At 46.8% G+C, this 12,624-nt stretch overlaps 1 protein-coding gene across 1 annotated transcript in view; it reads right to left on the bottom strand.

Annotated features, from left to right (window-relative positions):
- The window catches only part of LOC142574770 (neprilysin-11-like), a 31,781-nt gene that overhangs the window by 13,638 nt on the left and 5,519 nt on the right, over positions 1–12,624 (bottom strand). The window contains exons 3-4 of the mRNA XM_075683786.1: positions 9,211–9,437; positions 1,801–1,977 (exon numbers count right to left, since the gene is read on the bottom strand). Coding sequence (XP_075539901.1) covers positions 1,801–1,977; positions 9,211–9,437 — 404 coding nt within the window. The remainder of the gene's footprint in view (positions 1–1,800; positions 1,978–9,210; positions 9,438–12,624) is intronic.

The raw sequence follows: 12,624 nt of genomic DNA, 5'->3' as shown, positions 1-12,624 counted from the left end.
ATATGTGCTACGATATTATGCTGGACCTTCTACTTCAGCACACAGCGCCAATTGAATAGGCTATGCCAAGACGACCTCGCTTATCGCACAGATGACATTGTAACATAGTTGACGACAGTTTCGTTCTGCCTGTTACCTATATTTACCGCAATTACTTCTCCAGTGCGACATGCTAGTCGAAAGCTCGGCCTCTTCGGATCGTCGACAAGGCATGTCGTGTGAAAGCAAAGGAAGATAGGTGCACAACAGCATATCGTTGGAGCGCCGAGAACAGGCCGGCGAAGGAATACTGGCCGCGGGACATGACGCCAGAAAGGCCGAGGTGGTTAACACTAGTGGGATGCGTACCTCAATCGCCAAGCGATGGTTTCTTCAGGGTAATAAAAACCAAAGATACTCCCCAATGTCGAAAATGCTAGAAAATAATTGCACTGATGGGCGCCCAGCACTGGCGCATTGGCACGTTGACTGTAGCAAATCATTAGTATTAATAGTGAAAGCGTCTTTATTCAGGGGACGACCCCAAGGCCTGGAAGGAGATCGGGTAAATGTAAGTGATGAGTAAATATACTTTTATCAAGCCCTACCCTGTTCCTCAACACCACTACAAAATTGTGCCAGTGCATGACGTTTTGCATGGCTTCCAAAATTGTGGTGTTCCGCCGTACGTTGGAAAAACGCGTCATGTTATGGTATAGGAGGCCGCACTTCTGGCGCTAGTGCGATGTTGTCGCTCGTCCTCAGACAAGCGGGAAAGTGCTGTTCACCAGCCGAATTGCAAAGAAGAGGCCGCGTTCGTCATTATATATTTAATTTAAAATGTTTAAGGCATGGATAGTCGAGAGAGAAATTCGTAACATCTTTTCGTATCTCCTTAAAAGGGTATTGCTACGAGACAGCGAGTGCTGTGCGCAATGACGACGAAATTTCGCGTGTTCTTTGGACGACACCTACTGAACAAGCACAGTTGCTGGGAGAAAACTTAGCAAAGTAATTGTATCTGTCGTACCCTGTCACCGACAAGTATTTCGAACTTGCCGTACAACTATGCATGCCTTAAACGCCCTTGATCAAACGAATTAGCAGGTATTTGGCGTTTTCCACGCATTTAATACCGTAAGGAGCACGTCGCGATTATGGGAAACACTATAGCACGAAAGGCAGTACGGCAAGAAGCTGCGGGGGAACACAGGTGCGTGTTTGGAATGAGATGCTTGAGTTTTGTGAACGCTCTGCAAAGCGTTCACAAAACCACACATGCCACGTGAGGACTAATGATTGATTACGCGGTTGGATGTCGCAAAAGTACATACAACGCTGGGAACTCAGCGTTGAAGTAGCTAGACCTAATAATATTGTAGAATATTGTAGCAAAATGAACACTACCGTCTGCGGCAAACATGTACTAGATTACTGCGGTAATGAATTCGCGTGATCCGTTTATCTCACCATTTTGCTGTCATGCCACAGAGTGAAGGACAAAATGCCCACAAAGCACGTCATTTCCTTCGGAACACTCTGCTTGCCGAGCAACCGCTTCATAGCGTGGCGTACTGAATGAGCAAATCTAAGAACCATTATCAGAACACAGGCCTTAGTGCATAGTAGTCTCAGTCATAAAAAAAGGGTAATGAAAGCTTTAATTCTTATTAGCAGATGCTTTCAAGACCCGAGCATCGCTTTTCGACGAACACATGACCATAATAAATTCGTTTGGAGCATCGATCACGAGTAGACGTGAGAAAGGCAACAATATTTTTATCGTTCATGACATATTAAACTCCTTGACACTCTGCTCACCTTGCTGAGATAATACTGCAGCCTGATGATCTCTCGAGCGATGCCAGCAAGCTCTACCCGCTTCCTAAAGGCACGAAATACATCCGTGACTCGGTCTTCGTATTGCCGGAACACCGGGGTATCTTCTTTGCGCAGCAGGAGAAACTCCTCTGGCAGATAGAGCTTCGGTGGACCGATCTGTGTCATGATCAGGACTTGGGTGCATTCCTTACTTCACCTCAGCATAGAACTTTAACGTGCTGACAATTTACACAGATAGCTGAGCCCAGGTTGATTATCATGTGGACAGAAAAGTACACATCCTAATAGTGCATGAATCAAAGTAAGCAAAACACGCATTGTTCGAATACAAAAGAATGCACTTCAGAGTCACTTTTGTGCAATGGCAATGGGATTTCCATGCCTGGAGATACAGTCGCCTTACTGGGAGGTTCGGCGTAAAAAGCAAGATATTAAGAAGTGGCGAAACTTCGGCGAAAGTAACCAGCGGCGCGTTGCTCGCAGTGTTCCTGAGTGACTCAGACTGTTTCTCATAGTGCACATAGTTAAATGGCTAATTTGTTTTAATGTAAACGCCTCATATTCGTTTCGTGGCTTTCGTTTTTTATCGGCCCCATTATATCGACTGCACGGCGACAGTTAGCAGCTCCAACCCGACTCAATACCAGGAACCTACACGCGTATCGTGTAGGTTACTACACTAACCTTACGCGTGTAGGTTACTAACCTACACGCGTATCGTGTAGGTTACTGGTACACTATCGCCGCTCACGAAGAACACTACCACCGCCTCATAATGCTCTGACGCGAGAGAAAGCCGTAATATGGCGGGAACTCCGAACAAACCCACATCCGCACATGAATCTCTATCGTGCCATAATACAACCGGCGCTGTATTCCTCTAAACGCCCACACTACGATCAATGCGCAACGCTTCACCACATACCATGGGCTTGCGCAAGCACACGAGACCTCGCACCCATACCACATCCTCCCACACGGCAATGGGAGGCAGCGCTGTCCAGCTCCGACTCGACGGACCAGCTCAACCTGGCCAACCGAGCGAGAAAGGCAGCTAAGGCGACTGGACTCCTGGACTAAAGGGACCACCCAGTGCAGAGCGGAGGAGCTGCCTACGCTCGTGCGCTCTTTTGAATAAAGTTTATTTTCTTTCTTTCGCCTCCATGGCGCCTGAGAAGACGACGATGAACTCTAAGGGGACACATGCGCTGTCGAACCCGTCACTTCACTTTGCATCGGCCTTCGTGCTGAACTTCGTACATCACTGCCCGATAATAAAATAAAGTGCGGTCCCTTCACTTGTACTTGACAAAATTACAAAGCGTTAAGAACAACTGTCGAAGTTATTTTCATGTTATCTCTAGCGTGGCTCTTCTTTTTCTGGGTGATAGATGACATATTGCACAGAGGAGAAGAAATTTAAATATTTATTTTGACTGAACACGATAATTCATTCACAGGCTCAACACTAACACTTATCCTGCCATTGCCGATATTGTGGCGGCGTTTCCTTCTTCGGTATTGTCTAGACCACACTTAGATAAATACATCGGTGAACTGGCGGAAACCTACTACACTGCAAAAAATGAGGACACATGTGTAATTAATTATTAACAGCAGCGGGACAGGAAGACAACAGAGAAACGAAGTGTCCACTTAGTTTCGGTCGGTTGTCTTACGGTAGCACAGCATTAATGAGTCATCATCATCATCAGCCTGGTTACGCTCACTGCATGGAAAAGGCCTCTCCCATGCTTCTCCAACTACCCCGGTCATGTACTAATTGTGGCCATGTTGTCCCTGCAAACTTCTTAATGTCATCCGCCCACCTAACTTTCTACCGCCCCCTGCTACGCTTCCCTTCCCTTAGAATCCAGTCCGTAACCTTTCATGAACATCGGTTATCTTCCCTCCTCATTACATGTCCTGCCCATGCCCCCCCCCTCCCCCATTTCTTTTTCTTGATTTCAACTCAGATGTCATTAACCCGCGTTTGTTCCCTCACCCTATCTGCTCTTTTCTTATCCCTTAACGTTACACCCATCATTCTACTTTTCATAGCTCGTTGCGTCGTCCTCAATTTAAGCAGGACCCTTTTCGTAAGCCTCCAGGTTTCTGCCCCATACGTGAGTACTGGTAAGACACAGCTGTTATATACTTTTCTCTTGAGGGATAGTGGCAACCTGCTGTTCATGATTTGAGAATGCCTGCCAAACGCACCCCAGCCCATTCTTATTCTTCTGATTATCTCAGTCTCATGATTCGGATCCGTGGTGACTACCTGCCGTAAGTAGATGAATTCCCTTACCACTTCCAGTGCCTCGATACCTATCGTAAACTGCTGTTCTCTTCCGAGAGTGTTAAACATTACTTTAGTTTTCTGCAGGTTAATATTTAGACCCACCCTTCTGCTTTGCCTCTCCAGGTCAATGAGCATGCACGGCAATTGGTCTCCTGAGTTACTAAGCAAGGCAAAATCATCAGCGAATCGCAAGTTACTAAGGTAACCAATGAGTGAGTACACACCGAGAAATCCCGAAGTAGTGTTTTTCTGACACGTGTGTTACCCAGAAATAAGTACATCTTCAAATGAATACATATCCTTTTCGGATAACATCAGGCTGCGTATTCACAAAAAGCTATAACCATATACTTGTTTGTAGTACCAAATGCCAGCCAATCTTGATTCTGGAGATACAATTGGCCAAGGCGGCCAATCAATGGCAAATAGCAATAACTCAAAAAAACGTTTTGTGAATTCAAACCCGGAGATCGTATTCACAAAAAAAGTGGTTACGCTCAAATTATTTGTGAAACCATGTGTGAGGCCGTTCGGTCATACTGTTCGCGAAGGCAGTCGGTGAGTGCAAAAAGCACATACGAATGAAAAGCTTTGTGCATTCCGGGTGACGAGTTGTGACAACTTTTGCGGCGAAAACGGTTACAACACGGCAGACATCGTTGAACGCTTGCGTGTAGTGGTAGGGGGCGGCGCGCGTTCTGAACTCGACAGAGAGCCGGTGTTCTCTCTTCCGATGTTCTATTTTAGTCAGAACAGAGGCGAGGGTGTGTTGTTTGGACCACCTATATTCGCAGGATCTCGTTCGCGTTCGCGACCTTGGGTGGCTACAGTGGCTCCCTGTTTCTGGGGCCTCAGGTGGGACCTGCTGACGGGCTCGGGTGGCTACGTCGTCCGCTAGATTGCCGGCTGAAACTCCCAACGCGGGTCTACATACCGACAAGAGTGGACAGTTTCGCTTCACGACCGCCCTTCGGGCTTCCATTCGGCAATATTGCCGTGCTGCCTTCGCGCTACCGGCTTAACCGAAGTGCAGCCTCTATCTATGGTGCTGTTGTCACGGCATTGTTCTCGGTTGTTTCCCGCAGTCCTCGTACCGTAAGTGCGCGAAGTGACCACAGCCGTTGTTGCAAGCGCTTCGAAAATGTTTACTGCTTTTAAGCGGCGACGGGAGGCTCCCGATAGCGAACCGCACCACGAACCCTTGAACGATATGTAAACAAATTGTAGTTACTGTGTATTTCTATCTGCGATGTGTCGCAAAGCAGTGCTCTAGATAAATGTATTCTGTTCCCACCCGCGCCTTAATCACTTTTGCTTGAGCTCCTGGGCCCACGGTCAACTACACCGGGTATGTCGGTCCGCGTTAAATAAGCGCTTATGCTGGAACCGATTGTGAGAGCAGATTCCAGCCAATCTTGATGGTAGACATATTATTAGCCAAGGCGACTGGTCAATGGCGATGAGTACTTACGAACGAAGAGCGTTGGGATTTCGGCCGCTGAACTTGTACTATGCCGTGTTCAGTTTTGAACACGGACATAATTCGCCCACTTTTTTACTGCGTTCGCGGTAGAGCCTGACAGAACCTATACTAACGTTTTCTGGTTCTTTTAGATATTAGTTAGGTGGAGTTCATATAAGTTAGTATATTGTTCTGGATGAATGTTCTCAAGCAGTGCTAAATAAGGAAAACGTGTTACCGTTTATACTAGTGTAATGGACGCAGCCGTGTAAAAGCCGCACCCAGAACTTTGTCAAAAGAATCCCGAAAGATACATTTAGTAATCACCGGTGTATAATCGAACCCTTGATTTTTGAGAAGGTTGGGAGTGTTATCTGTTGTATGTTGCGATAATTCCGAAGCTTTTCTTGTAATAGGTAGCAAAACACGGCAGCCGTGCCGAATTTTCGGCGCCATCAGGTAGCAAAAGCACATCCTCAGAGATTCAGCAGCTGCCTCTGAGACGCTGTCATCACTAGTTTGAGGGGCGCCACAATTTATTTTAGCCGGCAGGTGACGCGCTTAGGGAATAGCCAAAAATAGCCAGAGCCAGTACAAGCAAGTACTGCAGTTCAATCAAGGCAAGTACCACCGAAAATATTTACGAAGAAAAAAAAAATTGTGTGCCTTTTTCTGCGTGTAATGGCTGCACCAACGATTTTCACCCCAAATCTCGGAAAAGAACCTGTGGCCATTGCACGAGCAGATATTGTATTTTGCAGCCTCCACCAGACTACATGCGGTTTGTTTAGGGGTTTGTGCGCTGCTGGATACAGTGCCATCGGTAGTCTGCAGCGTTGCGTGCTAACGTGGTAACTAACGAGGCATTCCGTCCTCGCTCCCTTCCGCAGCTGTCCTTTCGCTAAGTTAGTGAATCTTCGAGCTATGTTACAAGCTGCTTCGGAGTCCAGGAGTTTTTCTTTTGAACCCACCGTGGTGGCGTAGTGGTTTAGCCGTGGCGCTGCTAGGCCCGAGGGCGTGGAGTCGAATCCCGGCCAAGGCAGCCGCATTTCGATGGGGGTGAAATGCAAAAACGCCCGTGTACCGTACAAATTGGGAGCGTATTACGGAAACTCAGGTGGGTAAAATTATTCCGGAGTCCCCCACTACGGCGTGACTGATATCTATATCGTTATTTTCGCACTAACAAAAGAAGCGAGAATTTTTAGTTCTGGTTTTGCTTGTGATTTTGTTTGCTAGAAGTGCCATTATGGCTTTTGCAATATTTCTCATAGCCGCCTTGTAGTCGCTCTCTATTCTATTAGCTGTTGCGGATGCTATTTCCATGGCGATGGCCGCCTTCTGAATGGTTCCCTTTTTCCGACGCCTGAATCCAGGTCCGCGCTAGTGTTCATTGCGCATTGTCTTTCAAGGCGATAAGCATGTTATTTCTATTCGAGTATTCTGCCCACCAACGTGGGCTACCCCATCAAGGGCTTGCCATCGCTGGTACAGGTCTCTGGCTCTTGATTATCTGTGTCCCGTATGAAATTCAAGGAGCATGTTTCTGGTAAAGGGGTTACTTGGATGCATTTCCAGATATCCCTGGATGTGGTTGTTTTGGGGCTTTGGCACGAAAGGTGCGTGATACGAAGTTGAACTATTACAGACGTTCCCGTCTCGCTTTCCGCGAGCCCTTCACACTGTGAGGTGGGCTTAATTAGTTCTGCTAGAGTATTGTGCACGCCCATGACAAGTAGTGTTGATGTGGCTGCCTGTCGCGGCAGTCTCATAGCTAGCTAGTGTCCTTTGCGGATAGTGATGCCTAGATTGGCTACCTGTGCTTTCTTTATATTCAAGTACGGGCTAGTTTAGGTGATTCGGCCAATGACCAAGGCCTCGACTAGTTTCACTTGCTCTGCTTGTTTTTTTCATGCCTGTGTGTTTGCTGGTGACTTAGGACAATAATGTGCGAGCTTGCTGCACGCTGCAGTTCAGCCTTTTTTGGCGTTTAGGTGTTTGCCACGTTTTCCCGGATGAAGAGACCAAGGACGCTGCTTATTGTGACTCTGGTACTTCTGTCGCTTCCAATCTCTAGCCTGATGTCGGGCGGCGGATACCGAGTAGGCCTGGTTCGGGTGGACTTTACTAGCAGCAGTTCTGACTTTAGCGGGGAGCACGCTAGCCACATACTCCTTGCGCGCTGTTCCACCACTGCAGCTGCGTGTTGCAAAGAGGATTCGATGAGTCTATCGCAGCCTTCACCCATCCATATTGTGTTGTCATCCGCACTGATCGTTTATTTTATCCCTGCAGTGCTATTTTGCAGTTCCGTGTGTCTGTTCATGGCCACGTTAAACAGGAGAGGGAAAGAACCGATCCTTCAAAGTGCATAGGCTACCGAGTCCAAATATCCAAATACCATCCAAATATATGCCATCGATCCGACCTCAGTCATACCTTTGCTGAGGAACTTCCTTTGTTCATGAACTCTCGAAACATCTTTTGTGTAGCTATGTCTATCGTGATCTAGTAGTGTTGTCTGAGTAAAGAGCAGAGTGAGAATATTTCAGTAATTTCTGTAATGTTTCGACAAGGTGGCGGCTATGAGTTTCCACATTCGTGTAAGCTCCTTCAATGCTACAACTGCATCATCTAAATCAAATACAGATTCTAAAGAGAATCTAAATACAGATTTGAAAGCTAACTTGGTGAAAAATAAATAAGCACTAAACAACCTGCTGGGAGAACATTAATTTAGAAGGAATCAGCTTTTGAAAATGATAAACGAGTAGATCGACGTAGCCGTAGCAGTCATGGAAGACCAGAACATAAAGCATTGTATCCCAAAAGACGATCGCTGGGGCACGCTTTTATATGCGTCATTCTGAGGAAAGAGTTGGCAGCGAGCACTTAAGTGATCTGCAAAAACTGAACTGTAATAAATAAACAAGTAATGAAGTTTAGGACTGCAAAGTGGGCAATAAGAAAAACTATACTAGCTTAAGTTGAAAAGACAAAAAAAGAAAAGAATGAAGCAAACGCTAAATTTAGGTAAAATTAGAAAGTGCTCTGCCGAAAATCCCTAATAGTGTTTTTCAGTCGCAAGACCATACTGGGGGTCACAAAAAATAAACTGCACTTGAAGAGAAAAATAAACCGTCGATTAACGTATCGGGATGCGGGCCAACAAACATCATGTCAAGCACCTTAAGGCCGTACGAACGCTAGCCCGGCCGTTTCGTCGGTGAGTCCTTTGTGATTCATAAGTATGTGGACAGAGAGCGCCAAGCAGCTGCTAGTAACCATGAAAGATTGGTCTGGAAAACGTTTATGCATTTTGATTTAACCCAAGCTGTCGCGTTCATCTTGACAATTTTCTGATGTGATATATATATTTTTTTACTGCCGCGAACTGGACACTGCAGTGACAGCAGATTGTACATTCCCGTAAAAGGTTTCGCATTCTAAAGGCGGGCCACCTACTTTTCCCATTTTAGATTTTTCCAATCACGGAAGCGCTCTTTTACGTACGAGTGCCACATTAGCCGGCCCAGTGAGCGCTGTCAGTGCTGTTCCGGCTATACAGTAATACAAAAACCTTCGTCGCAGCGTTCGTCAGTAAAGAAAGGTTTGTTCTGCTCACGTGAAAGCTGTAGGGCCTGGTGTGGCCCGGCTGTCCAAACTGGAGGTCTCGCCGCACCCGCAGCTCAAAGAGACCCGTGATTCCGAGGTGCAGGAATGATTCCCGCAGCACATCGAACAGGTTCAGGTGATCTTCCACCTCGAGCATGGGCCACCATGGCAGTCCGATTCGTCGAAGTACGGCGCGTATCCTTTCCACCACCTTGGTCGTGTTGGTGTCCGCTACCTCTGGCGGGAGCAAAAAGGACCGTGGGGTCAGGTTACAGCTCATTCAAGTGTGGTTGTCTATAAAAGGCATGACGCCAGAGGATAAAGCGCCTCCAGTCGCTGATTCATCCACTTTGTGTGGAGAGGTGAGCAGTGTGCATGGAAATGTCTCCAATTAATCACATAAGTGGCGATTATAGAAAAATATGTAGATTCGGCGTAAATGCTGGAATCTATGTGAAGCAAAGCTTTCGTGAAGCGGTTATTCACATGCTTTATGTAATTAGCAAATTTCATTAGAGGCTCTTTGGCACGTAGGAAAGTGGCGCACCTACATGTGCTATCGCGCAGTCGTGCTTCGCGATGCGACGCATGCGGCGATAATCTCAAAGTGCTAGCTGGCGATGGCACAATAGCCGCGTATGCGTGATTGTGTCGCAATGGTTACAATATCTGGCTTCTGTGCTGAGGAACCGAGGTTCGATTCGACAAACCGGTACGCATCATTTTTTTTTGCGCACAAGCGTAACTGGCCAGATCGTGAAATCAACGGTGTCTGTCTGGCGCCGCGATGCAAGCGAACGATGAAGGCGCCTGGAGGCGAAAAGAATTGCGCAGCAGATAAAGTACAAAGAGAGCGATGAGCGCGCGGTGAAGTAACCCCATCTAGAGGAATGTGTGGGTAACGTTGAGCGAAGTGGGGACGGAGAAACGAGGCCGAACGTCGCGGAGGAGGAAGGTAGACGGAGGCGCGCTGGGTTGACCCCCTCTGGAACTTGCTGCAGGTTTTCTTTACAATGCGTACGCACCGGGATTGTCTCGTAATAACATCGTTCTTCGCGCGCCGTACGCTGTGTATGCGAGTGCAAGTGTGCGACAGTGAGCAGACGAAGGCGGCTTACCTCGCCTTCGCAAGGATAAGAAGCGCGTCGTATTCGGTCGCAAAGCACCGGGGTAGGGGAGGGTGGCGTTGTACGTCGGTCGCGCATGCGGGCTTTATATTGAAAGCGACTTGCTTTGCGGGCACAGTCTAGGTTGGCCGACAGTTCGTTGATTTGCGTGCGCTGTGCTCTCACCGCTAAGTTTGCGTTGATGCGATAGACAACAAGGTCACTTCGCTCGCTGCGGCTCTCGCGATTCCTAACGCTAGCGTTTCGACAGCGAGTGTCCGCTTTCATCGAGTGTGCGGTGTTCATCCTTGACTGTACGCGTTGACACAATGCCAGGTAATGTATATAGTAAATGAGTGCTTACAATATGGCGTTCTAAACCGGCTGCTGCTGCGTAGGCGCGGCCACGCGACCCCTGTCTTGAATACGATCTGCGATTGAAGGTACATATGCGCACCGAGGGCCGATAACGTCGTATGCGCTGCAGCACCCATACGCTCGCGCGTCACCCGCGTTCTCGACATGAAACGTCACTATACGTTTTTTATGTGTTAGTTATTTGAAAAGACAGCAGCAGCACTCATCAGCCACCGTAAGCAAAGACGAGAATGGTTCGGAAAGAAAGCTTCGCTTTTAGAAAATGTTAGAAGTTCTCAGTCATAATCTCAATTAAAAAAAGACATCATGTTATCTTTCAAAGTTATTATAGGATTACACCCTGCTTACGTAAAGAAAGGAAGAAAAAGTGAAAGAGTCGCGAAATAACTATTTCTTATGGATCGGTACCAACTCACCCGAACCATTACACTTCTGAGTCCTGAAAGCAGCTCCGACTAAAGAAGTGTTCCAAGAACGCGGTATCGAATGCAAATAACTTTAGAAAGCCGTGAACTGGCAAGAATGTCGGTAAGGTAGGCCAGACAAAAGTAGGAGACACATTTGAGTTGCAATAAATGTGCAGAAACCTGCATAATTATTACGTGTGCCTAAAGTACGCCTACCCTCCAAAAAAGTTACCTTGGAGACGGCTCAGACTGCGGAAAAGACATCGCTGCCTACAGTGTAGCATGTACCACTAGCAGTAATTCTTGCAGCACTCATAAAATTCTTCAGCGATCTGTGTTGTCAGTGAGTCTGTGCCATATTTGCATTCATATTCATGACCTCACGCATACAGCTTACCGGGTTTGCATTTCTTGTAGAATCTACGCAAGAAATTGTAGTCCGGCGTGTGTGGTTCTTCGTCTTTAAATTCGAATTTGACCAGGACATCTGGAAAGAGCGCGGGAAATTCCAAGTATAACATCTATGCTTACTTCGCAGCATATATAATTTGGGACATGAATACGTGAGCAGCTAGCTCTGAGTGCCTACCATCACCCTCAGCCAACATAAAGCTCTATCTGCCAGTGTTCGCTGCATTCACGACATAAGAATTAGTTCGTCAATTTGAAAGCAGTTTTTTTTTACTTCTTACGTAAGTGCACGGTTTCGCCATCAATTAGTGCGCGTTGCTTGCACCGTGCTCATGGAATTCACTTCGTGCAATGACGAGTTGTGCAGAAGTTAACGTTTGTCGCGAGCCAACACTTTACTAGCACGACACAAGCACTTGGTAGCTGGCGCAAGACACAGTTTCAGCTGAATAATAATACGGAGGTGGTAGTTTCTAACTGTTTTATCAGAGCAGTCAGTCTAGCTGCAATATAATGCGAGTTACAAATTTTATATGTGGTTTGTCTCCAGTACACGCTGGCATTACCGTGTAGAGGGCTTGCTTCCTTTCATTCGAGTGGTGCTGCAAAGCACTCTCCGACAAAAAAGAAAGAAATCGCATCATTGGCCACGACATCTTTGGCGACACACCGTACTACCATATATATAAATGACCTATATAATGTTTATGCTTGTATTGCATATGCCCTATGGCATAGGGCATATATGGCATATGGCATATAGGGCATAATGCATATAGGGCATATTGCATATGCCATATGCTCTATGCTTCTATTGAAGGTGATTTATCTTTGCAACCGCTGACAATCGTCCATTTGCAAGGGTCACAAGGCGTGCAAGTTTGCCGTTGTTTGCGCGCCACCTTGCGTGGCGAAGGGGACCGCCATGAGTGTGAGTGGCGCTGTCATAATGCTGTTTATAACTTCATATAAAGAAACGGGTATGGTATATCAGGTATGCAGCTACAATGAATTAATATAGCCTGCCACAAAAGTTCGCCTACATTTATTCACACATTAGAAATCACACACGATTAACTTATCCTAATGGACGTTTCAGGATCAAATTTAGCAATCTTGCTC

This window comes from Dermacentor variabilis, chromosome 3 (genome assembly GCF_050947875.1).
Source record: "Dermacentor variabilis isolate Ectoservices chromosome 3, ASM5094787v1, whole genome shotgun sequence".
Classification (NCBI taxonomy): Eukaryota; Metazoa; Arthropoda; class Arachnida; order Ixodida; family Ixodidae; genus Dermacentor; species Dermacentor variabilis.
Note: the sequence above shows the minus strand (reverse complement) of the source record. Positions and strands in the feature narration are given on the sequence as shown.